The sequence below is a fragment of the Coloeus monedula genome (assembly GCF_965178545.1).
Source record: "Coloeus monedula genome assembly, chromosome: 16".
Taxonomy (NCBI): domain Eukaryota; kingdom Metazoa; phylum Chordata; class Aves; order Passeriformes; family Corvidae; genus Coloeus; species Coloeus monedula.
Genome location: NC_138796.1, coordinates 4,780,600 through 4,806,184, shown reverse-complemented (window position 1 = coordinate 4,806,184; position 25,585 = coordinate 4,780,600). Strand labels below are relative to the sequence as shown.

The following is a 25,585-nucleotide window of genomic DNA, read 5'->3' as shown; positions in this document are numbered from 1 at the left end:
TAGCTAGAAAATATTCAACCTGCTCCACTTAACCTGTTCTTTGGGCAGGCTCCTTCAAGGCTCTGCCACTGGGAGGGCCTGTCAGGAGAGCTGCTGCTTTCCCATAGCTGGATCCCTTGCCCCATCCTCACATTTCCCAACTCTGGGAGGTCAGAGAGCAGCTTGAGCAGGCAGCTCTGCTGGCCCCTGCCTAGATGTGCCAGCAAACAGTGCTCCCGGCTGTAGTGAACTGCAAAATTGGGCTGGAGCTGCAGCAGGAGTGAGAGAGCTGTTCCTAAAAGCACAGCCTGTGTGTTGTTCCATGTGAGCCAGACAAAGGAGATTAAGTTCAAGCACTCAGTGAAGGCTCCTTTGCTCTCTTTGCAGTATTAAGCAGGACTGATTCCACTGTATTTATGTTAGAAAACAAAGGAACAAAAATGGATGTTGGATTCCTCTTTCCCCTTTGATCTTCCTAGGTGCTTGGTAACTGCATAGATTCTTCTCTGACTGTTTATTATGTGATGATTTTTCAATGAGAAAACTGATGGGGGGGAGTGAGAGGTGGGATTACAAGCTCCTGTTTGATGAGAATTGTTGAGTGAATGCTCTGGAAACTCCTCGAGGCTATATTTTCAGGAAACAAACTGTATTCAAACTCCATACGGAGGAGGTATGACATCTTTGCAGATTTATTTGTTGCTTTGACTGTAAATTACAGCTGCTAGAAGACTTGATTCTAGCCAAAAATGCCTATTCCTGCATGAAGGAAATGATCTGTGTGATGCTCTTCTCGAGAGCAGACAACTCCATTGTGCCAGCACCGAAGCTACACTGGGCAGGGATGTGGCACATCCAGTCTGGCACCTTGACAGGTTCCCTAAACAGGCTCTTATTCTGTGTTTTGCTGTTCTAACCAGGAGTAATGGGTAGGAGGTGTCAGCCAGTTAAGGCTAATTACTCCAGAGTTGCCTTCTCTCGGTGGACTCCAGCTGTTTTGTTCTCCCTGGCTGGGGAGGAGCTTTCAGTAGTAATTAAAGGAAACAGTCATCTACACACTGGTGGAAGTGGTGACGTGAGGCTGATAACAGCAGAGAGCTCTGAGCTGAATGAACATGGAAATTAGGTGATCCTTCTTCAGAATGAGCTGTTAGAGCAAAGAGAGGGGTTTTGGACGTGGAGCTGTCAAGGTGTTTTGCTGTCAAGCAGTGGCAGTGAGGTCTCATAGCAGTGCCTGGGAGCGTGGGCAGGACAGGCTGTGAGAGGAAGAGATTCCTTGTCTGCTCCTTTCTTGGAGTGAGGGTTGAAATGTGTAATTATACTTGAATAAACTCATGGGTTTAAATTAACATCTTCAGTTCCCTTGCTCGGTGTATCTCTTGTACAAGATGTTTGCTCTTCTTCCCTGTGAACCTTCCAGATTTGTTAATTTTGAGCTCCGAGCCAGCTTCCATCCATCCGAAATGTCTGGTAGTGCTTAGTTCCAAACTCGCATCCTGCACCCATCCCAGATTACTAAAAAGAAATAAATACAGCACCAAGGAAGGCGGGTGGGTGGGGAGGGCTGGCATCTGGTGACGTTGGGATGTGAGAAGACACTTGAGAGGGGGAGGAGGCCAAGTCTTGGAGCAAAGGTGTGTTGTAGGTGGGCTGTGCGGGAGGAGTTTGGGGCTTTGGGGGCTGTGGTGTGATGATGATTCCTACTTCACATGCTTGCAGCTGGGCAGGCAGCTCAGGCTTGGGCCATTTTGGGCCCCCTGTGGCATTGGCCTTATTTTGCAGAACAAATTGTTTCCTGCCAGACCCTGTAGCACTATGATTACATATGGAAGCCGTAGGGTGGCTGGTTTAAATAGGGTGTCTGTGCATTTGTCCTTTTGTTCCTTTGCAGCAGGGCTGAGTTTGGCTCGCTGAGCCTGTCTGGAGTTTCCCCAAGCTGTGCTGGTGCCGCACAATGTGGAGGGGAGGTGTTGGAAGGAAAGCTGCGGGCTGCCTGCGGATTGGGAATCAGAGGGGAGAGAGGTGAATGCTCGTTAAGGCTCCCTTGGGGTAGATGAATTAGTTAATGACTATGCTGTGCTTTGAAAATGCAAATGCTGTGTCAGAGCTAAGTCTGATTATAATAATCAATCTTCCTTTGGAGAGGGTGTGCTGGATACGAGGAAGGGGGAGAGTGAGGAGATTGGGGCTGAATTTTTAGATCACAGATCTACATTTCTCTGCTGCTGTTAAGGAACCCTGATGTTGCCTGAGAGGTCAGCAGAGCTGGGGAGAGGCAAAAGGTGGGTTTGGGGGGAGTCATCCTGGCAAGCACCAGTGGGCCTTGGCAGGCTGAAGTTAATTTTGTAATTTTGTCCCTTATGATTGTCCTGCCTGGAAAGGGAGAGGTTGTCGTCTGCTCCTGTGTGTGAGCTACCCCTGCTAATGGGAAAGATAGAAACTGCCTCATAAGCAGGATCCTCCAGGGATGGGGGAGAGGGGAGGGTGGCTGCTGCAGACGTCCAGCCCTGACAGTTCCTTCTCCCTTGGCACTCCATTCGTTTGTAGCAAGCGTTCCTAGTAATTACACCTCTTAATTTAGGGGAGCGAGTGGGAGAAAGGAATATAAATTTGTGTATTAACTTTAGCGATTGGAAATAGGGCAAGCGAACCTTCTCTCTAGGAGATTATATTTGGAAATGAAATAGAATGACATTTGGTATAAACTTGAAAAATTGCTCTCTTTTTACTGCAACAGGAGGAGAAAAAGCCACAATACAGACTGTATTGGAGAGAAGCAGAAGTCAGCATATGTCCATTTCCCAGTGTGTGTGTATCTACAATAATATATATGCATGAGTACATTTTTAGGAAGGAGTTTGCTGAGAGGTTGCTCCTAGCCCTGACTTCTCAGTGATAAAAGCACAGCAAGTTTGTTACAGATGGTGGAACCCCTAGAGACTGGTGACTCTGATCCAGCCAGCCTTCATCTTCCAAAAGAAAAAAAAAAAATTTTTTTTTTGCTTCAGCCACTTGGGAGACGGGTAGTTCCAACCCATTTTTTATTGAATATCTGATTTTCTTTGGCTTTATTGCTTTTGTTTCACAATGGCATCGAGGATTAATTTTCCCAAGAAAAAAAATCCTGGGCTGCTTAGCCTGTTTCTAAATGGCAAGCAATATTTTGTTTTACAAGTACTGTCCGACTTTTTGAAGAAAAGTAAAGTTCACTAGGAAATCTGGGGAGGCTTAGTTCTCCCTGTGTGTGCTTCTCTGCAGATGTTTTGGGAGAACAGCCCTTCAGAATGCCAGTGGGGTGGGCATATGGAAGAGGGGGTGCTGCTTTTGCTGAGCAGAATGATCTCTGAAGTGCTCAGCATGGCATCTTACTACCCTGTGGTATTGCTGGACACCCAAATTAAACTCACTGGTGTGCCATGTGTGTTAGGTTTCTGTCCTGATGCCAGATTTATAAGCTTGTAGACAACACCAAGCTTGCTGTGCTGCCGTGTGGGAAGAGAGGCAGAGAAGCTCCTTAGTCTCTGCTACATCCCATGGAGAGAAGCACACATGGCATTGCTGTCATAGCAAGGTCCTCGTTTGCCTTGAGGTTTTCAGACCTCAGTGGACAGGTCATACTTGGGATCCTGGTTCGTCTGTTCTTGTCTAATTTAGTGTACACTCTTCCTTTCCAAGTCTGCTTGGTGTTCATACATTTTAAATGTTTTTGTACTGAAATAGCTCCTTGGATTGTGTTGAGACTTGTAGTCAAACACAACCTCTCAATTCACCTTTCCATGCTGGCTCTGTGCAATTCAGTTCCCATTTATCGCTGCCGTTCAAAATCAGCTCTTTTGCTGAGGAAGGCCTTTCAAAGGATGTTGCATCAGCCCATTGTTAAATAAACCTTTAGACATTTATAATGGATTCAGCATTTCCTGCTTTTTGCAGTTCCAAAAATGCTGAATGACGTGCAGACACACTTCATCAGGATAAGATTGCTGTATCAGCCGCTCACTAAAATGCACTCATTATTCAAATAATAACTGTATGTCTCCAGCATGTGTTCTGTGAAATGTGTGTACATGATGTGGGCGAGTAAACCAGCCCCCTTTTTTTTTTTCAACATGCAAATCCTACTTTGGCAATGAGTTGAAATACTTTAGATTTTGAGTCCTTTACTACCCAGAATGAGGCACCTGAACAGAGATTTGATCATTGTTTTGGGCAGTGCATTAAAATTTTCAGAAGTTTGCAAATGTGGTTTTCAAGGCTGACTGATCTGACTGGTGATGAGCCTCATTCTGGAGTGTGGACAGCAGTGGTCAGTGGGATGCTTTGGAAAGGCTTTTCTCCATCAATGCTGAAACCTCCTGGAGTTGAGTGTGAGGAACAACAGGTCCATGGCATTGCAGAGGCTCAGGGTGCTTGGTTGGAGGGGACAAATATGGATCAGAAATGACAAATGCCAGAAATATACCTAGAAAATCAACTCCCTAAAGTAAAGCTCTGTTTCTTCTAGCTGTCAGGAGATGAATTTATAATTTTGTTTCTCCTGTCATCTCATATGTCTTTAAATAATTGCTACAGAAGAGAGAACCAGTGAGGAACATATTTCTTACCCTGCTGTGGGTGTTTGCTATGTCATTAACACTTGGAGGAGAACCACCTTCTTGGAATCTTGTTGAGGCAGGTTTAGAAGTAAAGCTGAAAGAAGAATGGTATTTCATATAATTAAATACTAGATGAAAATCCATCCATGTTCTTCCTTCCTCTCTTTCTCCTTTGGTAAATAATGATGGCAATACTTATTTCGGAAAAATTATTTGCATTTCACCTTTTGGGGCACTTCCATATTTGTGGCAATGGATATTCTAAAATTAGTCTATATCCTGTGTGTGTCCTGATCACCTTTTATTGAGAGCAATAAAGCTGGACTGGAATTAATGCTTAAGAAGTTAAAGAGGGTAGAAAAGGTTCAGAATAAATGGGAACATTTTAGGTTGAGAACAAGAGGCCCCAGTATATTTTGAGAAGAGAACAGTACATCCTCAAAATATGTTCACGTGTTTTATTCATTCATAGGCTCTGATATTACTCATTATTCTGCCTTATCATAGATAACTTTATTAAAATAACAACTTGATTTCTTTTCAAATTTTTAATGCATTCTGTATGGTGGGAATATCACTGAGGGTCTGATCCCAGGTGATATAATCCCTGAAGCTCCTGCAGATGATGTAGGTCCTTAAGTCCCTCTTGTGCAGCTTTCAGGACAAGAGATGCAATGCCGTATTTCACAGCAGTGTTCCCTGTCTGCTCTCAATGCCAGTTAAAAGATCGAGGCTGACCTGGGTTGTTTGGTATGGAATGGGGGAATACAGCAATGAGCTGTAATTTGAGCAGCCCTTTTCCCCTCTCTGCTTGATAATGACTTCTACTAGTTCAATGTATTCAAAGCAATAAAAGTTTAACTCGGCCAGTTGCATAAAATTATTGATAAAAATTGGAAGAGTTTTAGCCAGGAATAATGAGTTGGTTCAAAAAGCATAAAATGCCTGCTGAAAGTGGCATCTGGTGAACAAGAGAGACCAGGACTGGAAATTAATTTAGGAAAAGGGATGTGGTGGGAATTAGGTGGAGAAAGCAGTGGGGGGGGTTTGGTTCTTCCTCTCCTTATCCCTTCTTGAGGCTGTTCTTTGGCACAGGTACTGAGAGGACAAGGGGACAGGAAGGGACAAACTGCCCCTGTGGTGTATTATTTCATGCTCATCACCCATTCCCAGAGCTTTCCTGAGGCTGTGTCAAAGGGAATGGTCTTGGAAAGCTCCTCACCTCTTAGGCTTTATCAACAGATTCCTTATTTTTAGCCGTTCTCTTCATTCTTGTATTGTGTCTTGCACTGTGTTGCCTTCAGAAAAGCAGAATTGGGTCCCAACAGTAAGCTACTCCATCTCAACTAACTATTTTTGTCCTGGAAAATACATTAATAACATAAAATTAAATAATATTTTAAATATCTTAATATTTCAATACCTTCGGTGAGATTCGCAGTAAGGGATGTTTTCCTAACAGTTGCTAGGGATGAAACCTGGAAACAACACATTTTGAATGAAGCATTTAGTACCTTAATTACATTACTTATTTTATAAACAATTAGTGAGGTCTGAATGGCAGTAATTTCCCGTGGCACAAAGTTGTGTCTTGGCCTGGACTTGGAACTCTCCAGTAGTTTTACTCCTAGTCCTGGGAAGCAGATTCGTTCAACAGCTCACTGCTCGAGCCAGTTTCATCTGTAGTGATACCACTGTGTCCTCCTCTCCCTTCTCACCTCAGGCACATCAGATTTTCAGTTCAGGGAGTCTTGTCGCTTGCAAAGTGGGAGGACATAAAAATGAGATGAAATGCCCTTACAGCCCATGTGCCCTTCCCTCCTCGTTCTCCTTCAACAGTTTATTCTTAGAAACCCAGCAGAATCTCATCCTGCCACTGCTGAGCATACCTGGCATGAATTTGTCACTGCTGTGTATCAAGGGAGATGCTTCTTACAAGCTCCCTCGAGTTCATGTGCATTCACTCTCCCATTTCCTTTTCCTGTTACATGCTCTGGTTTTGCCCCTTTCTTTGTGCAGCCATCACAAGAGACCCCAGATTACAACAGCACGTTCCTTGCCCGCCCTCGTTCCCTGAGAAGGCAGCCGTGATTCATGTGCTCGTGTGGGTGAGCAGGTAGAAAAACTTGAGGCTGAGCCCTCTTGGCCAGTGATAAATAACTCACCAGCCCTTCCATCTTCAAATGCTGTCCTCACTCATCCCAGAAAACATCCCCAAACTCCTAACAGCAAACACATCCAGGCTTCAGCAGACAGGGGAAACGGGAGGCATAGTGAGTGTTTTCCTGCTAGAAGTAGGTTGGAATTGAAGCCTACTCCTCATCCCAGTACCTTTTATTCACATTCCTGGAATTATCTGGTGTGCTTGCTTTATCCCCAGCCATCTGTGATGGGCTGAGCTGGGAGAGATAAGTTCAGTAATCAGAAAATTGAGGGAAGCATTTCTGGCTGTGATAATCTTATCAGGCAGCTAATATGCATTAACATTTTTACAGCCTGATGATGCAGGTGGGCCTTTGCCTATTTTTTATTCCTGGATGTTTTTTGACAGACAGGGGGAGAATGCAGGGCTTTTTGGGGTGCCAGGGGGAATTAGGTTAAAGCATCTTTTTGATGCTCTCTTTCTTCTGCTCTGTTCCTTTGGTGTCAGAAAGGTGTGGGAGAATAATCCAACCATCCATTTTCCGCTCTTTCCTGCCAACAGCACTGCTGTGCTCTGCCTGTCTGTTCTGGTAAGCACGGAAGGGTGAAGAGGCAGCATGTCAGAACTTCAGTTCTGTCTGAGCAATATGACTGTCCGTCACAGCTTGCTCTTTTTCCTTGTAAAGTTGGAGAGTTTCTGCAAAAAGCTTGCAGAAGTTTGCCATTGCAATATGATTTTGCTCTACAAGTCTAATCCATGCTGTTGCAGGGAATGGTGTATTAATGGATTATTTCCCTGATGCTGAGCACTGAACTCTCTGTGGTCATAAGTTTTGCATCTATAATTAAAGCTGGATTACTTATTATTTTCCTCTTGGGTGAAAAAATATAGTTTCCATCAATGGATTTATTAGGGGAATTAGTCGACAGGTGGTAAAAAGACAGATGACAAAAGGAACTCCAGTGTGTGAAGAAGGTCTAAGCTGGGAGAAGGTGTTGGAACAGAAGTTTGAGTATCCTCTGGGTAGTTTGTCTCTGCTTACACTTCATAGTAAATCATTTTCTGAGTGGTTTAGAAACAACATATGGAGTTTATCAATCTGTGCATTGTCTTGGTCGCTGAATTAGGGATCCAGACTGCTGCAAGTCAGGGAGCCTGGGAGTTACAGAGTCTGGTTAAGAAGTTCTCATGTCTGTAGAGTTTTGAAATACTTTCTTGTGAATTCCTTCCCAAACAAAGCCAGAGGCAGAAAATATTCTTAATTGTTTGTTTGTTCAGCCAGAGCTACCTGAGCAGCTAGAGGTAGAAGTGTTTATTGGAGAGTGCTGGAAATATTCCCCAGTCTTTTGGATTCAATGTATGTGTCTCAGAGCTGTCGTGGACAAGACAGCGTAATCCCATGGTTCATTTCTTCTGGGGGAGGAATTGAGTGAGGTTGAACTGTCAATACTAAATGTCAGGAGCCAGCAAGCTCCTAGTGCCACACAGAGTCTTCTGCATCCTATTATCCATGGGGAAAATAGGGGAAATATCCGTAAGAGAAGCAAAAGCTTTGCTAGTAACAGTCAACTTTCCATGCCTCATCTACTGTGGAGAAAATGTTGGGAAAGGCGAAAGGAATTGCAAAGGGAAGCAGGGTTAAGTGAGGTTTTGGCATTTAACACATGAGAAGTTGTGCTTTACATCTGTGTAATGAGAAGTCTGATCTGTGCAGGACCTCATGGTTTCCTTCTCCCTTTGCTGTTCGTGTGTGCCCCTTACCAGTGCTGGAGGAACTCATACCTTTTCTCTCCTGCAGCTGGAGGTGGAGATGAAGGTCCTGAAGTCTCAGCAGTGCACGGCTGAGCAGAGCTCTGTCATCACCAAGGAGGAGGTGGACACGCTCAGGTAGGCAAAGCAAGGGGAAGGCTGAGCAGATTCTGCTATTTTTGGCTGAACTAATGAGAAGGGAAATGCCCAGGGTAGTTTCACTGCCTGCCGTGGTTATTGTCATCTCCTGGTGGAGCAGCAGGTACAGAAGCTCACTGTGCTACAGTGCATGAAGAAGTTTGTCTACAGACTGCCTGTGTCCATGGGCTGCCTGCTGTTCAGGCAATGGGGTGGTGCCGTTGATCAGAATGTACTTTCCTTGTATTCCTGAAGTAGGATGTTCTTTTCCTGAGCATGTTTTACTTTCTCACCAGCTATTATGAACATGAGAAACCCATGAAGCATTAACAGAAACACTCAGCCCCTGATCTGTGCTGCCTTTAGCTACTTTATAAGCTTTGCTATCTTTTGGGAGGATTCAGGCTCTTTTCTTTTAATGTTTGGGGTCTTTTGCTGTCAGTTAATTAGTAAGACTGGCTCCTGCATCACTATTCCCTCTGTTGACTTTTTTTCCTGTGGAAACAGCATTGCTGTTTGTTTCTTATTTTGACCAAATCTCGACTGTAAATACAGCATCTGTTGGCATGTGTGTGAAGAGGTTTAGAATCCAGCTTTTTGTACTGCTGATGCATGTGAGGCACTGGAGATAAAAGAGGGATGTTTCCCCTTGTGCATTGCTGGAGATGGCAGAAGGGTACCTGTTGTGATTCAGTGAAAGAGTAGTTACAAAACAGCATTTCAGCAGAGGATACATGAGCATTTACAAAAGCTACAGTGAAGCTAAACAACCTTTCCATGTATTTATTAAAGTATTTATAGCTTCCATTGCAAAGCAGGTGACACAATAAATACTGAGCACAGAAAAGTTCATCTGTTTCTGAATGTTTAATAAAGTTCCTTTCATTGAAGTTGAGCAAATCAGGTCCTGACAAGCTTGAGTATTTTATTCTCAGCTGATTTAAGGCTTTGGCTGGAGTTTTACTTCTTAATTCTTTGATATTTTCAGCTCCATCACAATAAAGTGTGACTGCCTCATAGGACTGAAAGCAAAGTTTTTCAGCAAGCAGAATCCTGCAGAAAGCAGAAATTACTGGCCTGTATGTTATGGCTTTGCTCTTGTGCTCTGCCTCTGGAGCTTGTTTTACAGCTTTGAAAGCCCAGTTCCATAGCAGGAGGGAGGTGTTTGAAAATAACACATGTTCAGCTAAGCTATTCCAATACATTTTAGGGCTGTACACCTAATCTTGGGGACTTGCTCCTGTAGTTCCCTCAAGGTGCTGTAATAGTTCTGGAGGCCCAAGGCATACATCTCCTTTTTTTATTCTATCATGTGTTTGAGTTCTGCTAAAGGATAGAATGCTATGACTTCCCTTTTTCAGGGAGATAAACCTGTCTCTATCAACTTTTGCCTTTTGTGGGGGTTTTTTAGCTCCTTCAAGCTTTTCCTCTGCTAAGACACACTGGACCCTCTGAAAACTGAGGTTTACACTGCTACAGGAGTATTCAGCACCTCCTTGGCAGCATTAAACCTGTCACTCCTGGTTAATAATGTTCCTGTGTATCAGTAAAGCCAGCAGCCTGTTTGCTGTCTTCTGGGACCTGCAGGTTTGCGGAGTTTTTGTACAGTGCCTCCCTGGTCTCTCCCTCCCTGGCTGGTGTTGCTGCAGTACCCTTTCATCTGGAGACATCCAGGCTGTTTATTTTCCCCTCCAAGACTCAGGATTTGGTGTTTACCTTCCCTGAACAGCATTTGCCATCTATTACCTGAGCAGCTTCAGGGAGAAACAGCTGGATTGCCACATAGTCCAGACCACTCCATATTGTGACAGACTATTGGCAGTGGGGATGGAGATGTCTGACTGCCCTGAACTAAAATCTATTTCCTGGGCAGGGATGAGTGGAGCTCACAAATACCTCCTTGTTATGGGATCATGGTGTTTGATTGAGCTCAACAGTAGCCCTAAAGCTCCTAGATAATGTTGTTCCCTCTTTGTTTTTAAAGAATTTCTTTGACTGCTAATCTCATGTCTCTCCTCCTTCCATGAAATGGTGTCAAACTTTTCACACAATGTCCCATACCCGGGCCAGTTCCCAGTGCAGTGGTTGATGGTGCAGAGCTGTTTTCCAGCGGTGGGCCATACTCTGAAGGCTGTTTCAGCAGAGGCCAAGCTTCTGCAGTTGTTTCATGTTGGTATTTTGGGTTTTCTTGTCTCTTGCTCCTGAAGCTGTGGGTGCATAGCAGCCACAATCCCACATTCTAATTCCAGACTGGTTTCTTCTGTCATCTTTTACTGAACCACTTCTTGTTGTTATGGCTGATTTAAATACTTGTCCCAGGCCCTGTGCTGGTTATTTAGCTACAGAGCTGTTCCACAAAGCATGGGTTTGTCTGATTTTGATCACTCTTTTCACTGCTCAGCTCTAACAGTAAATGAGTTGGTGCAAGGCATTTTCTTTCTGCTGGAGCACTCTAAGCCAGTCCCTGCTCCTTTTTCCTTACTGTTGGCTTCTATTACTGCTTCAGACATCTCCTTGCACTCTCAAGAACTTCACAGCATTGCAGAATTGACTCTATAAAGATTTTTTCTTATGTTTCTAGGCTTAAGCAGTCAATGGGTATGGTTGGACTTTATTTTGCATTTTCTGTGCATTGTTCAAGAAAGTGGGCCAAGTTCTTTCTTCATAGAAGAGGCTTTTTCTCAAAGGAATACAGAATAAATCACTATATTCTCCCAGTCCTTTGGGATTCAGGAATGATGTGCTGTGATCCACATCAGAGCACTCCTCGTGGCTCAGCTGGATGTGTCCTCTCTGTACAGCAGCAATGAACTGGGTGGCTGTGATTAAAGAACAGAAGGGGTTTGGAGGAGAGCAGGGATCAGAACGGAAAGGGGTTAGGTCTGCTGTGCTCATCCTCCTCCTGTGGGCCTCAACAGCACTGGTTTACTCAATTTTATATAGCTCTTAAGGAGAAGAGAACAACACAGTCTCCACTGTCACTCCTTCCTTCTACACACCACTGCCAGAAACTAATTCTGGGAGGAAATGGGGGGAAGAATGCAAACTTCCAAATTGGAAAGAGGGAAAAGAAATGTCACAGCTTATGAGGGAGTTATTTCCATTTCTGTAGTTTATTGTAGTCTTTGAAATCCTATAACCTACAGGATGAGGTGTCTGCTCCTCTGGGCTGAGCCCAGCCTCTCCTGTTAGCTGCTGTCACGAAGGAATGTGAAAAATAGGGGGAACCACTGAAGCCAGCAAGAGGAGTGTGCAGAACAGGAATGGACTGTTGAGCCTCCAGGCATTTCCATATAGATCCCATGGTTTGGAGCTCACTTCTGAAAACAAAAGCAGGGGAGACATAAAGGAGAAAAAGAAATCCATATTAATTCTTTGAATCTGTATTCATCTCCTGTGAGTGAACGAGAGCTTTTAAAAATATATCTTTTGTCTCATTTTTCTTTAGTATGGAAAGTAAATTTTCAGCCAGAAACTTGAAAGACTTTATCAGTTTTTCCTCCTTCTCTTGAGAACAAAGTGCTATTTCGTCAGACCTTTTATAACTTTAAATGTGAAGCTCTCTCCCAGCATCATCGTTTCTGGAGAGACAATAAAAGCAGTGCTAATGCTGTCATTTCTCACACTTTTTGCTGCTCCCTCTGAAATAATATTTGTTTATATTCTGTAGATCCTATGAAAAGAAACAGTGGTCAACCCATTGAGTTCCTGTAGGGTACAGTATTTGGGCATTAGCACCTTTTACAGGGAAGGTGATAAATGTGCAGAAACTGGTATTTCAGAATCTATAAATAAAAGGAATATATTTTAAAATAACTTCACTAAAGACTTAAGTGGCAACAGCTGAAGGACCTTTTCAGCTGGAACAAATCTGAACTTTTTCTTTCTGCTGTCAAGCTGCAACCCCGGTAAATCCTAAATGTTTTCTGTGGATTTAGTGACTGGGTAGAGTTACAGTAATTCAAAAGAAATTCATGTCCTTGCCAATGCCCATTAGTCACACTTGCAGGAATTCTGTCTGCTCTGCTCCTAACACCATCTCAATGCCATCTGGATCCCTTAATAGCGTCCTCCCAACACATACATTTTCTGCTCCATTCAGTAGTTTCCTGTTCAGCAATAGCTTTTCCACAAGGCCATGTCCCCTTCACAGATGGGGCCTCTGTGAGACATGTCCTCATCGGTGATATCCACAGGCAACCACATAACACATCTGAGAACATTAAAAACCAATAGAGCAAAGATAAAAGGGTGATGGGGGCGGGGGGGAGTTTTCACTGGTTAATTCCACTGAAAAGCTCTGGACTGAGAGAGACACTTGGAGTGCCTGGATGCTGTTGAAAATCCAACAGATTGCCCCCTTTTTTCCTTTCTGAAGTAGGAGCAGCCTTGTCTCACGATCTAAGGTTTTTAGATAGACTGAACACACACGGTGGGATGTCTCCTGATTCTCACAAGTGTCATTTCAGGAGACCTGAGGCTGTAGGTGGGGTTTTTTTTCTTCATTCCTTCTGATTTGAGATAATGAAACATGCAGTGGAGGCAATATAAAGCTCAGTTTTGAAAAGTGGGAAAATCCATGTGGCTGTGCAAATGCCAATGAATCTGTATTCTTGCACTAAATTTGATCTTGTGAAAGGTTGTGGAGGTGGCATCAATTTACCTTATGCCTGTGGAGCCTTCAGCTCTGGGTTGAGCTGTCTGATACAGGAAAATCTTCCAGACATGTGAAGAGATCTTTGCCAGAGATTAAATATTTTCATGTTTTCAAACCCCTGTATTGAGAAGTTCATGGATTCTCCAGAAATAAATTCAAATGCTTTTTCCCTGTATCACAAAACTTGACAGTGGTGTTGACATTTCAGAAAGTAACTGATGTTTATTCCTTCCTGGTGGCACAAGGCTGTTTTTAGAATAGACACCAGCTTTTAAGGCCAGGTTGGATGGAGCTTGAAGGAACCTGGTTTAGTGGAAGATGTCCCTGCCCATGGTGGGGGGGCTGGAACTGAAAGATCTTTAAGGTCCTCTTTAACCCAGACCATTCTGGGCCAAAAACTGAGCTGGTAGATGATTGTGCTGTACCCAGGTGTTTCTGTATCCTTGCTTTTTGTGGTCTTCACACAAATTTGTCTTGGGTTGTTCTTCCTACCTGAAGGTAACTCCAATGTGTAACAAGTTGAGGATTGCAAAATGGTGATAAAATAGTATCACCTCTCTTGTGCAGGTGTCCTTGGAGAGAAAAGGCACAAGGTGTGTGCACCAAGGCTGCCTTTGTGGATGCTGGTGCATCCCAAAGCAGTACCAAATCATCCCTATATCTGAACGTACGTAAATGAAAAAAAATCCAAGTGCCAAGCCAGTAAATATTTTTCAGTATTTGACTTCCATATTTTAACCACCAGCTGCAAGTGCTTTGCTGTGTTTATATATAGATAGGACTTCCCTTGCTTCTCTCTCTTTGCCATTGGGAAGTGTTCCCCAGGGGGCTGGGAAGCAAAGCTGGAATAGCACAAACTGTTTGCTTATGGTTCTGATTGCTTTCCCACTGGAGATCCAGGACACTTAACAGTGTTAAAAATAAGTTAGGAGAGGGATAAATGGTGAAAGCACTAGTCAGTCCCCAAATCTTCCTGGCACAAAGAGGTTATAGCAATGTTCTTGTTTCTCAGAGCAGAGGAAGCAACAGGTTTTGTCTCTGAAGGAGAAGCAGGGAGTGCCCTGTGCCTCAATGGGCTGACCTTGCCCCGAGCATGGCAGGAAGCCCTACGTTGTGTCAGGAAAGGAGGATCCCAGATAGCTGGGACACTGGGAAGGAGCAGCCATCCAAGGGGTGAGCCTAAGGCCATGCTCAGGGGGGAAAGGCTGTGACCCTCAGCTCATGGGTGCTCCTGTGCCTGTTGCTGGTCACAGAGTAGGTGGTTCTGGAGAAGAGAGGGCACAGTAAGAGTGACCTTATTGTGGCTTTTCAGTACCTAAAGGGGCTACAAGAGAATCAAAGAGGGACTTATGACCCTGGCATGCAGTGGTAGCACAAGAGGGAATGGCTTCAAACTGACACAGGCCAGGGTTAGATGGGATACTGGGAAGAAATTCTTCCCTCTGAGGGTGGTGAGACCCTGGCACAGGTTGCCCAGAGAAGCTGTGGCTACCCCATCCCTGGAAGTGTCCAAGGCCAGGCTGGACTGGGCTTGGAGCAATCTGGTCTAGGGAAGGTGTCCCTGCCCATGGCAGAGCGGGGAACTAAATGATTTTTACAGTCACTTCCACTCCAAACCATTTCAGGATTCCGTGGTATCTGCTGCCTGACTGGGAGTGCCCCGGGCTTCAAATCACCACTTGCTAAGCAGTGAGGCACAAAGGTCACCAACAGATTATTGAATCCTAAAATTGCAGGTGAAATAGCACAAAAATGTAATGGCTTGAATCTACCCTCATTACAGCTGTGTCTCAGGTCTTGGGAAGTGTTTTCTGAGCACTGCTATGAATGATTTTCAAAGGGCAACTGAGAGGCCTGAGCTTAAACCTCCCCTCGGAGACAAGTTCTGCAGGCAGACAGCAGCAGTGTCAGATTATTTGTGAGGCTGGATGGGGAGAAATTTGTTCCCAATTAAAATTCAGCATGTCAAGACTGGAGAAAATACTGATGAGAGTCCTGTGTCTGGCTCTGACCTTTCAGGAGCTGTTGCGCTGGTGTTCCTCAGAGAAGTGTTGTTCTCCTCACGGCCTGCTCTGCAATCCATTTAGAAATGTACCATTAAAAGCCTTAATTCCACTTTGAATTTCCATTTCTCCTGACCTTTTGAGTCTCCTGCTTCGGCATCCTCCATCCCCACTAGCTTTGTGTCTCTTCTGAAAGTTATTGATGATATTTTTTAATGGCCTGGACAGTGCTAAAACTGCTCCTTGTCATTTTAGAAGCTTCTAAGAGCAGAGAAAGATGATACTTTATAATATTTGAAAATTGCCAGCAGGGGTCAGGCTTACAAATAATTTAAGCCATCCAAGCTGCATATTTATTGAGAGACATTTCTGTGCTGAACATGATGTAGATCAACCCACTTCTATGGAAAAGTTTGGAACTGTTGCCAAATGAATAGGAGAGATGACTTCTTCCTTGTACCTGAAATTGCTGTTGTATAATTTTGGGATATTGGCAGGTGACTGCATTCTTTATTCTTAATTTCAATCATTTAAAAGTATTATTAAGCAATAGAATTAATTCTTAAAGAACATTCTGAAAAAAGGGTCCTGAGAAAATTGAATCCAAAGATCAGTGTTACTCTGTATTAGTTATACAAGAAGTTAATGTGTGGAAGGGGAGGGTCTTGAAAGGAGCATCAAGGTTTTGTACTCTGTACTTAAACGCAAGCAAAAATTTTATATCCAGTCTTTTTTATATATATTTATATCTTACCTAACAAGTTTGATAGAGTTCTCTGAAGGATTCACCAGTCATTTGTCTAAGGTTGGTGTGGTTGATATAATGTATTTGACCTTTTAGAAAGCTTTGAACCAGAGGTCACAAAGAAACTTTGATGGAACGAAAAAGGAGATTCTTTGTTGGATTGATAAGAATGTATAAACCCCAGAGGTCTGGCTGTCCCAGTGTAGTGTCTGTGGCAGTGGCCAGTGGTAGGTGCCCACATGAACAGGACAGAGCAGCTGGGTACCTTGCCGGGAGGCTCTCCTGGCTTCTCTGTGCCTTGTCTCCAGGATTTCCTGAGCCAGAGATAAAATAATATATTCTCACTTTGTAAAACTTCATGCATTTTTTCCCATTAATTTGCTTATGTAATACAAAGTTAAAATATGGAAAATCAAAGAACAAATGTTTTCACAATGCTGAGGGTTTTTCCACTAGGTCCTAGAATGGTTTTGATTGGGAATTGGGAACTTGTCCAAGACAAAAAAGGGGTTTGTGAGTAGCTAGGTGGCAGAGTTTGAGATAATATGAAATTATTCAGCTTATCAGAGCATTCAGAATTTCAGAAGAAATCTTATGATGCTGCTTGAGACGGGAGATGAAGTTGCTTGTCAATAATTGCCAAACCCATGCACATAAGTAGAAACACCCTTACTTTTATTCCCACAACAGAGAGCTCTTAATGAGCTGTTGTCACTCAGGAAAGAGATCTCACATTGTTGTGAACAGCTTTCTAAAAATATCAGATAGGTGCTCCATAGTTAAAAATACAAATAGAATACTAGAAGTTATTGGAAAAGAAGTTGAGAATAAAGCAGAAATCCTCATTGTACCACTGAATATATCTGAGTGCTGTTTGTAGTTCCAGCTTATTTCATAACAAAAAGTCTATATAAAACTCGAAGGAACAAGGAAGAACAATAAAAATATGGAAAATCCTTGATGTGAAGGAAGACTAAACTGAGATTCTTCAGGAAATAATAGAGAGGCCTGTACTGTGGTGTGGAGAGGGGAGTGTGGTACAATTACTGACAACTTTTCATAGCAGAACTAACGGGCATTCAGTGAAATAATCACGTGTGAAGTATAAAACAAACTGAACTAATTTTTCATACAGCACGTAATTAAATTGTGGAACTTAGTGCCAAGGAGTGTTGTGAAGGCCAAAAGTATAAATCAGATCAAAAAGAGATTTGATACCTCATGGAGGTTTTAGCTGTTGGTGGTTATTAAATGTGATGGTCTAGACTCCATCTGTGGTTCAGATGGTATCCAAGCTGAACTTGCTTTATATTCAAGCTGTAGATTTTTAATATACTTTTATAAATTATATTCTCATCATATAAACATCTCACTTTTAACCATATGTTTTAGCTGCCTCAGTAGTGCAGTTTTGTGATACTGAATGCAGGAATAATCTGATACTGTTTCTGATTTCATGCTTTACTTGATTATTTGTGGTGGGACTGTGCAGGGACACACAGAGTCTATTAATTTTCCCTTTTTTTCCAGGTTGAAAATTGAAGAGCTGGAAGCTGAACGCAGCAAGCTGGCAGAGGAGAAAAGATCTCTGGAAATGAAACTGGAGAAGCTCACTCTGCAGGTAGGAATGTGGAGGTCCAGAGCAGCTGGAGAGCCTGGCGTGGTCCATGTGCCGTGGCTGTCCTAGCAGATGTGCTTGAGTGCTCCCAGCATGGAGCTTCCCTTCCCTCCATCTGGGCAAGGCACCTTCCAGCAGCCTGTGCTGACTGCACTGTCACACCTGGGTTTCTGACCATGCCATTGGAGAGGTTTGATGTCAGATGCAATCACACAGATGCAGTTGTATTTTTGGATAATTGTCCCCAGGACTTCTCTTCTTGGAGCCTTAAAAATTTGTCCATGTTAAGTAACTCCATCACTAGAAGTTGTCTGTCCCCAGCTGCACTCATGCCAAAGTGGGAGCATAGACAGGGCTGAACAGCATGGAGTGGATCAGAAATTTTGAGCTTTGTTTGTATTGAAGTCTCCACTCTGCTGCTATCAGCAATGGAAGCAGAGACCACCTCAGCAGGCCAGAGTTTGCCAAGCCAGGAACCATCCGTGCTGCTGAGGGGATGAGCTGGCAGCACCCACAGACACGGAGAGCAGAAGGTGTGGAGTCAGAAGGATGGGAGGTGTGTTCCTTTTGGTGTGCTACTGTGTGTGTTTTGCCTTTTCCTGGTGCTGTCCTCTGTGGTAGAAGGTGAGCAGAGCTCTGGATAGATCCATGAAATCTCACCCTCCTTGAAGGAGGGCGAGGGCACGGGCACCTGCAGCAGATAAGTGGACTGGCTGCTCAGCTTGTTGTCACCGTAGGAACAGTTTTCCTGTGCAGGGGAAGGGCAGGGGAGTTGCTTCAAGCTTTTGTAGTGTTTCCTGTTTGAAAGGTGCTGGAGCAAAAGAGAACCTGAGCCTGTTGGTTTAATCAAAGCCCACCCTTCTATGAACAGTGTTATCTCTTTCTTCTTTTCCCTCTGATGTGCTGAACAATTTGTCATTCAGAATGTAGCATTCTACTATCTTAATTTTTCTTTCTTTTTATCTTTATTTTTCCCTCTTTTTTTTTTTTTTTTTTTTTTTTTTCCAAATTGCTTCATGGTAGAAAACCTGCAGGTTTGAAATTACCCAGATTTCAGCCAGACCATTGATTTTTATCTTGACACCTATTAGACGTGAATCAAATTTATTTTTATTTTTATAACCCATTCCTGGAGACAGGGGAAGTGACAGCTTTGATAAAGCAGGGAGCTAAGAGCTGCTGAGCATCTCTGCTGAGCCATGTTTAGTGTGAAACCTGTCACCCTGCTCCCCTTTAATTGGATTTCAGTCATCAGAAGGAGATTAAAGCTTTGGGCTGGTGTTCGGATGCTTAGGTCTCCGGCAAACACAAGAGCAGCTTTGGTTTCAGAACAGATTACAGTTCAGGTCGTGGTTAATTTGCCTACATGGTCTTACAGTGGTTGCTGGCTTTCCAAGAAGGCCTGACCAGAGGAATTCCCTATTTTCTTTGTGATGTCTTGAGACATCACAAAGATCTGCTTTCTTTGTTCATACAGCTCTTGAGATGCCAAGACTTGAGTAGCAGGTCTAGGAAAGAGAAATCTTTGAGTTAGTGAGCTGAATTCAGGTAATGATGCTCTTCTATCTCCCTTGCCAAGGCTGAGGCCATGGCTTTAACTCCTTATTTAACAGGATGTAGCTCCCCCCATCCCTAAACTCTCACTTTACTTGTGTCTTAGAGAACTTGATGCCTCAAGTAGTTTTTTTGAAAGACAAGGAGTAGAGGGGAAAGCACAAGTACAGGAATATGTCAGCTGAATGCTGATGTGTCAGTATTGATCAGTGTGTGCCCACCTGAATGGCCAAGAACTCCTCAGAGGGGAAAATACCAGCCTTCCCAATTTTTATTCACCTTGTGAATCGAATATCTTGACAGGCCAAGCTTAAAATGACTCTTTTTATAAACACATTGAAAGAAGGTTTGTTACAGTGAGAACCCACAAAGTTAAGGATAAGCTTAGAAATTCACCTCTTCTATCAGTGCTGAGCAAATACGCTGAAAATGTCATTATACACTCAGATAAGGTCACTGAAGTGTTGCTAGTTTGACATGTTATTTATTCCCACCTCTGAAAGAAATCATTGGGAAATGATGGGTTAAAATAAAGCCTGTGTCATGAAGGGGAAAAAAGCAGGACAAACTACATACAGAAGTCACAAGGAAGTTTTACTGAACAGGAAGATGACTAAAATTACAAACATAGGAGAAGCATGTCTTCAAATCAAAATAAAGGTGTAAGAGAAGGGGGTGACATTAAATCAGGTAGAATGAAGGTGATTTCATACAAATCTTTATCTGCTGTTCCTTCTTTTAAAATAAAACCTCTGACTCTCTGGAATGAAAAGATATGTAGAGGGACACACTAAAGTTGTGAATTTGGAAGAGACAGGTTGTAGAATCGAGGCTCTGACTGCTTTGTACTGAATTGAATCTGTTGAGTTCACAAAGCTGTGTGTGATGCATGAAATCTAGGGAGATACAGCTAATAATTTGTAATTAAAAACATCAGTTTGAATCTATTGAGTTGTGGAAAGGAGTAAAGTTTCAAAAATATTTGTCTCCAAATCACAGAATCATATAGGTTGAAAAAGACCTCAGATCTTTGACTCCAACCTGTGACCCAACACCACGGTGTCAACCAGACCATGGCACTGAGTGCCATGTCCAGTCTTTCCTTAAAGCCTCCAGGGATGGCAAATCCACCACTTTCCTGGGCAGCCCATTCCCATGTCTAAGAAATTCCTCCTCTTACATCCTTTTGTACCTGAGTCCTGGCACATGAATTTTTCTAATTTCTGCACAAAAGCCCATTTTGTGAGCAAGGGCACCCTGAGGGACTGGGCAGAGGGCAAGGAGTACCTGGAAAGGTGCTTTTGGTGTGTGTCTCACACTCCTTGAGCTCTATTAGCAAATGAACTGAGGTGCTGATAGCTCTCTAAAGCCATGTATATTACAGCTGACATCTTTTTGTATTCTATGCTTGTGTGGGGACAGCTTGAATTATGCCTGAAGGCGTTTTCCACCTCCACACACCCCATCTTCGGAGCCCCTTGCCTCTTGACACCTAGCTGCAGGCTGCATTGATTTTCCTTCACTGGTATAAAGACTTTAGCATGGATATCACTCACTGGCCAGGTCTGTACTGCTAATGAAAACCTCAGATTACAAAAACACAAGAGATGTAGAGCTGTAGAGAAATGACACCCGGTTGAGACTGCCCTTCCCAGTGTCCAGGATATTATCTTAAGGAAGACATTTGAAACTGTGACTCAGGAGAGGGATTCAAATAATATGAAAAATTTGGTTTAAACGGACAATTTTATCTCATCTCTTCTACCCTTCTTTCTTTCCATGAAGCAAAAGACAGCTCCAGGAAACCTGAGCTGCCAGTGCTTGGCCTGTGGTGGGGAGGTTGAGATTTCAGAGAAGGGCTTGGTTTGTTTAAGTTATCTGAAATGATCTGGACCATCTTCCAGAGGTGCTGGTTTGAAAAGTGCAGCTTGATGCCAGGAACAAAAGACACTGATCAAATCAGTGCTTTTCGGATAAAGTGGGAGGAAAGAGTTGTGAGGAGTGTTCAATTAGCATTTCTTACTGCTAGGAGCCCTGTGTTTACAGGCAACCAGTCGGATGTGAAGTGTTCCTTATGCAAATACTACTCTCCTGCTTTTCCTGCTCTCCTCTACTCTTCCAGCTGAAGAAGAGATTCTTCAAGGTTGGCTGCTTCAAGGAAGATTGATTAAAATCAGCTGCAGTTTGACTTAATTGGATCCATATGCTTGGAGAGGGAGCAGGACTAGTTAAAGTCCTCGTAATTAGTTCACAGCTGGTTGGTGAGAAAAATGAAACTCCAGTTAGAGTTCAGATAAGTGGATCTGTATGGATAAAAGGCAAGAAGATGGGATTTATTTTTTTTTACACTGAGATGTATTTGGGCTTGAAAATCACCTCTAGTCCCATAGCCAAGCTGGCAGCCTAATCCCTTTGAGCGTGTGCATGTGTATTTATGAGGCTAAATGGAAAGAGTCTGTATTTTCTGGCTTGTTTCTGAGTAAAAGGAATCACCTGTGGATGCTGGCAGTCATGAAAACCTGATAGAAAACTGGGCGAAGATCTCAGGGAGTAGACAAAACCCAACAAGGGCAGTTTGTCTGTGGGAAGGGGTCATGGCTTGGCACAAACTCTGGACTGTGAAACTTTTGATTGTGATGTCCCTGCTCACAGTAGTGACTGGTTGTGTTTAGCCTTTCTGCCAGTCAGTAGTAAGACAACAACACTCTCAAAAATGTATTATTATTCATACATATTGTAATGATTGATTTTTGCCTATTATTCCGAAGCTCAGAAAGAGCTGACTAAGGGCATAGTGTGAGGACAGTCATCAGAAAACTTGCCCCAGACAGAAGCTGGAATTTCTGTTAAATTTTGCTGTCAGAATAGAAGGGACTGAATTCCCTATTACAGTGCTCTTGAGGGAAGTGCCTGCTGGGTTAAGTTCTCCAGGAGTCAGATGTCCATGGATGGAAGTGTTGAACATCCAGAGCATTCATGTGTTTCTCTTTTCCCTTATCTCTGCAACCTTTGTGGTTGGGCTGGTCTCCTCCTTCTTGTAGTGCTGTATTTTGAAGGAATAACAAAACATCTGGGAGCTGTACCCCAGGGGAAGGTGGACAGGGAATGTTTCTCCTCTTTAAGCATTAATGACTCATTTTATGGTTAGGGCTTTGGCAGCCAGGCAGTGACTAGCTTGGAGTTAAGAACCCAAGGCAAAGCTGAGGTCATTTAACAGTCTAACTGTTCATTTTGTGACCAGTGAAGAATGATGAATGAATCATTTACACTGTTATAAAACTTAAAAGGACATAGTCAACCTTTCAACATTCTCTAATTTGCCTCCCAAATGCTCACGAGTCTTCTTCCTGGATTATCTCCATGCCCTCCCTTTTCACAAACTTCCTGTCCTTTTTTCTTCACCTGTGCATGCTGAGGTCTGTGTTAGCCTCTGTGGCACAGCTGGTCCCCACTGAAAACCTAATCTAAGTTCAGCCTTTTTTTTTCTTTTCTAAAAGGCTTTTTTAGATGGCTCTGGGCAAATCACTTGGCATCTCTTCAGTCAGGTACTGCTTTTGTCAAGGTGTAGGAACAAATCTGCGTGTACTCCAGAGGGACTTAATTATGAGGTAGAATAACTGAGAGCATACAGCAGGAGACCCCGTAAAGAGAAGATGAAGGGAAGTGCAGGCCCAGGACTGCAGAAGGTTGTATCATATTGTGCTGCCCCACTCATCCAGTGCATCGAGTTCGTGGGAGTGGGTGGGGAACAGAGCGATTTGTGATCTGTTCCACAGACTCCTGGATTTGATCAGCAGTAAGCTCATCTTTTACAGGCAAAGATTATCTTCTAAATTTCACAGGCAGCAGCAAGTCTTCAGTGACCTAAGGATGTGTATCTGCTCAAGTGTATGTAGGCAGAGGCCACTCTGACGATCATGCCACAGTTTTGCTCAAAACAGCAATGAAAAACATGATAAACAGACATCATGGGTATTAATTTATGACAGATCAGACGTGTGTAATTCTTGCATAAAACACTGGAGAATATTCACACAGGAAGATGGCTTTGACTGAAGAAGGGACCAAGTGAGTCTGGTGCTCCAACAGCTCTGGAGAGGGGATGGTGAAGGCAGTGGCATGCCAGGGGCAGAGGAGCACTGTGGAGTCCCCCAGCATGTCCTGGTGGTTGGTCTGAGCAACACCTGTGCTGTTACACCACCTTCAGTTCAATTATGTCTTGAGCTGGGTAGGTGAAACTAAGTCTGAACTGCTCTGCTGTGTGGGTGTCCCTGGTGTTCACAGGGAGCTGCTAAGGGGGTATGCTGAAGTGCCACCCAAATGAATGGGGGGGGAAAGAGCTTCCCTATAATGTGCCAGTAAATTGTGCTGGAAGGATTATACGTGTTATTTGGGAGAAAACATTGTGTGTCTTGCGCCATGTGGATTAGGAACTGTGGGAAGTCCTAGAACTGGTGTGAAACAGAAGGAGTGCAGAACCTGCTGTGATCCAGCCCCTGGGGATTACGTGACACGGAATTAGCTGGGGCTATGCAAATATTTGTATGTGTTAATTCTGAATACGCTGCTGTTATTAGAATTAACAGAAATTAGAAGCATTCCATGGGAGCAGAGAGGAGAAGCCTAAATATGTCATTGACCTGTAGGTTTGTCATTAGGTGGTTCAAGGAGAAGCTGCTTAATGACCTCGGCGGCCCCGATAAATGTGATGTGCAAAGTGGATGTCGAGTGAAACAAGGACACGCACAGAACAGACTTGCTAATGTTTGTTAACATCAGGGACCACGAGTGCACAGATTCACATTTGTGCAGGGAAATTTTACCAACGTGCCCTTTAAAAATTTTTTTTTAAAGGAATTTGCACACTGAATATTAAACACCTGAAGCTCTATGAATTCTTCTGCCCGAGCTGCCACCGTAGTGTTTATTTCATGCAGCACCTTTCTCAAAGTTTTGCAGAAACTGATTAACATTTGCATAATACATTTAACACGAAAATCCAGAATAAATTCATTAATGTTCTCCTGCCACTGCCCTTGAAAATATCAGCGGTTGTGTGGCATCACAGAGCTCATTAGAGGAGCAGAGGGGGAGGAAGGGCGAGCGCTGGATTTCCTGAACAGCTCTGAAACAGGAAAGGTCAGTGCACTGAGTGTCAGCACCTGAGCAGCAGCACGGGGAGCTCAGAGCAAGCAGGGAGAGCTGGGCCATGGGAAATGTCCTGCTGGAAAAGGTCGCTGTACCACTACATAGGAAGCAAGAACTTTAGGAGGTGCCATCCATGCTGGAGTAGAAAAATCAAGCACAAAATGCAGATGAGGATGCTGCTGCACTGAGGAGGAGGCTGCTCCTGAGCACACGTGTTCTGCAGGGGCCAGCACCAGGAAATTGTTCCAGTCCTTCTGTGGTACAGGAAAGCTGGCTTGGAACAAAGCTTGGTTTTCTGAACAGGTGTTGCAGAATAAATGGTGATGTTTTGAGCATCGTGCAAGAATTGGTTGCATGGCAGGAGGTCACTAAATCTGGGCTGTTTTCACTGCCTTCATGGGAGTATGGGGACAGAGACACCACTCTTGTTGGTGCTCTTGTATGGTAAAAAGAGCAGCAGTGCACATAAACTAGTAATTCCAGCTACAACTGCACATTCAAACTCACAGTTGTGTATTTAAATCCCCACCCGAAAACTAACAATGAGTGCCAGTGAAGCAGTAGTAAGTAGCAACTCCAGAAGGCCTCTGTGTGTTTCATTGATCCCCAGAATCACCTTGTGGGTGAAAGCCAACGCTGAGGAGACAGAAACAACCATTTTAAAACAAGACATCACTTTTAAACCCTTCTAATCTTATTTATCACGTGAAGAAAAAGCAAGGTTTCAGGAAGCAATGAGAGTGACTGTCCCTTTTTAGTTTTCTTGGTTTTCTCTGTAGTCATTCAGTGGCACAAATTAGTTTTCAATTGTTCTTTCTTCATTTTCTATTATTTTTCTGCTGCTTTGAATTCTGCTTCCATGTGGCAGAAACAAAACAAGAATGTCATTTAGACCTGTATAACGCAAATAACGCTTCACAAGGTTTGTTTACTGAAGCTTTGTGCTTTCTCTCAGACTTTTATGAGTACCACGTCCTTAAGTTGCAGCTCTCTCCACATTAGGCTTTTAGCTTTTCATTACTCATTACTATTTCAGCCTTTGTTTGATGACCCAATTATTTTTGAGTTTCTGATTAAAACAAAGTAATAGGTCACAGTTTCGTGCTGCCCTTGTCTTTGCCATTTCTGTTGTGTCTGGCTTTGTAAAGTCCAAGTTTTTAGTAATATTCTTCAGCAGTTTTATTCTTCTGATAAAGAGACTCTGGTTATGGTGCTGTGTTTTTCCTCTACTACTTGGTATATGTAAAACTTGACACCAT

The 25,585-nt window shown here is 43.4% G+C and overlaps 1 protein-coding gene across 1 annotated transcript in view; it reads left to right on the top strand.

Annotated features, from left to right (window-relative positions):
• MAD1L1 (mitotic arrest deficient 1 like 1) overlaps positions 1 to 25,585 on the top strand; it is a 348,417-nt gene that overhangs the window by 176,563 nt on the left and 146,269 nt on the right. The window contains exons 14-15 of the mRNA XM_082292272.1: positions 8,513 to 8,601; positions 17,537 to 17,627. Of these exons, the coding sequence (XP_082148398.1) occupies positions 8,513 to 8,601; positions 17,537 to 17,627 (180 nt within the window). The remainder of the gene's footprint in view (positions 1 to 8,512; positions 8,602 to 17,536; positions 17,628 to 25,585) is intronic.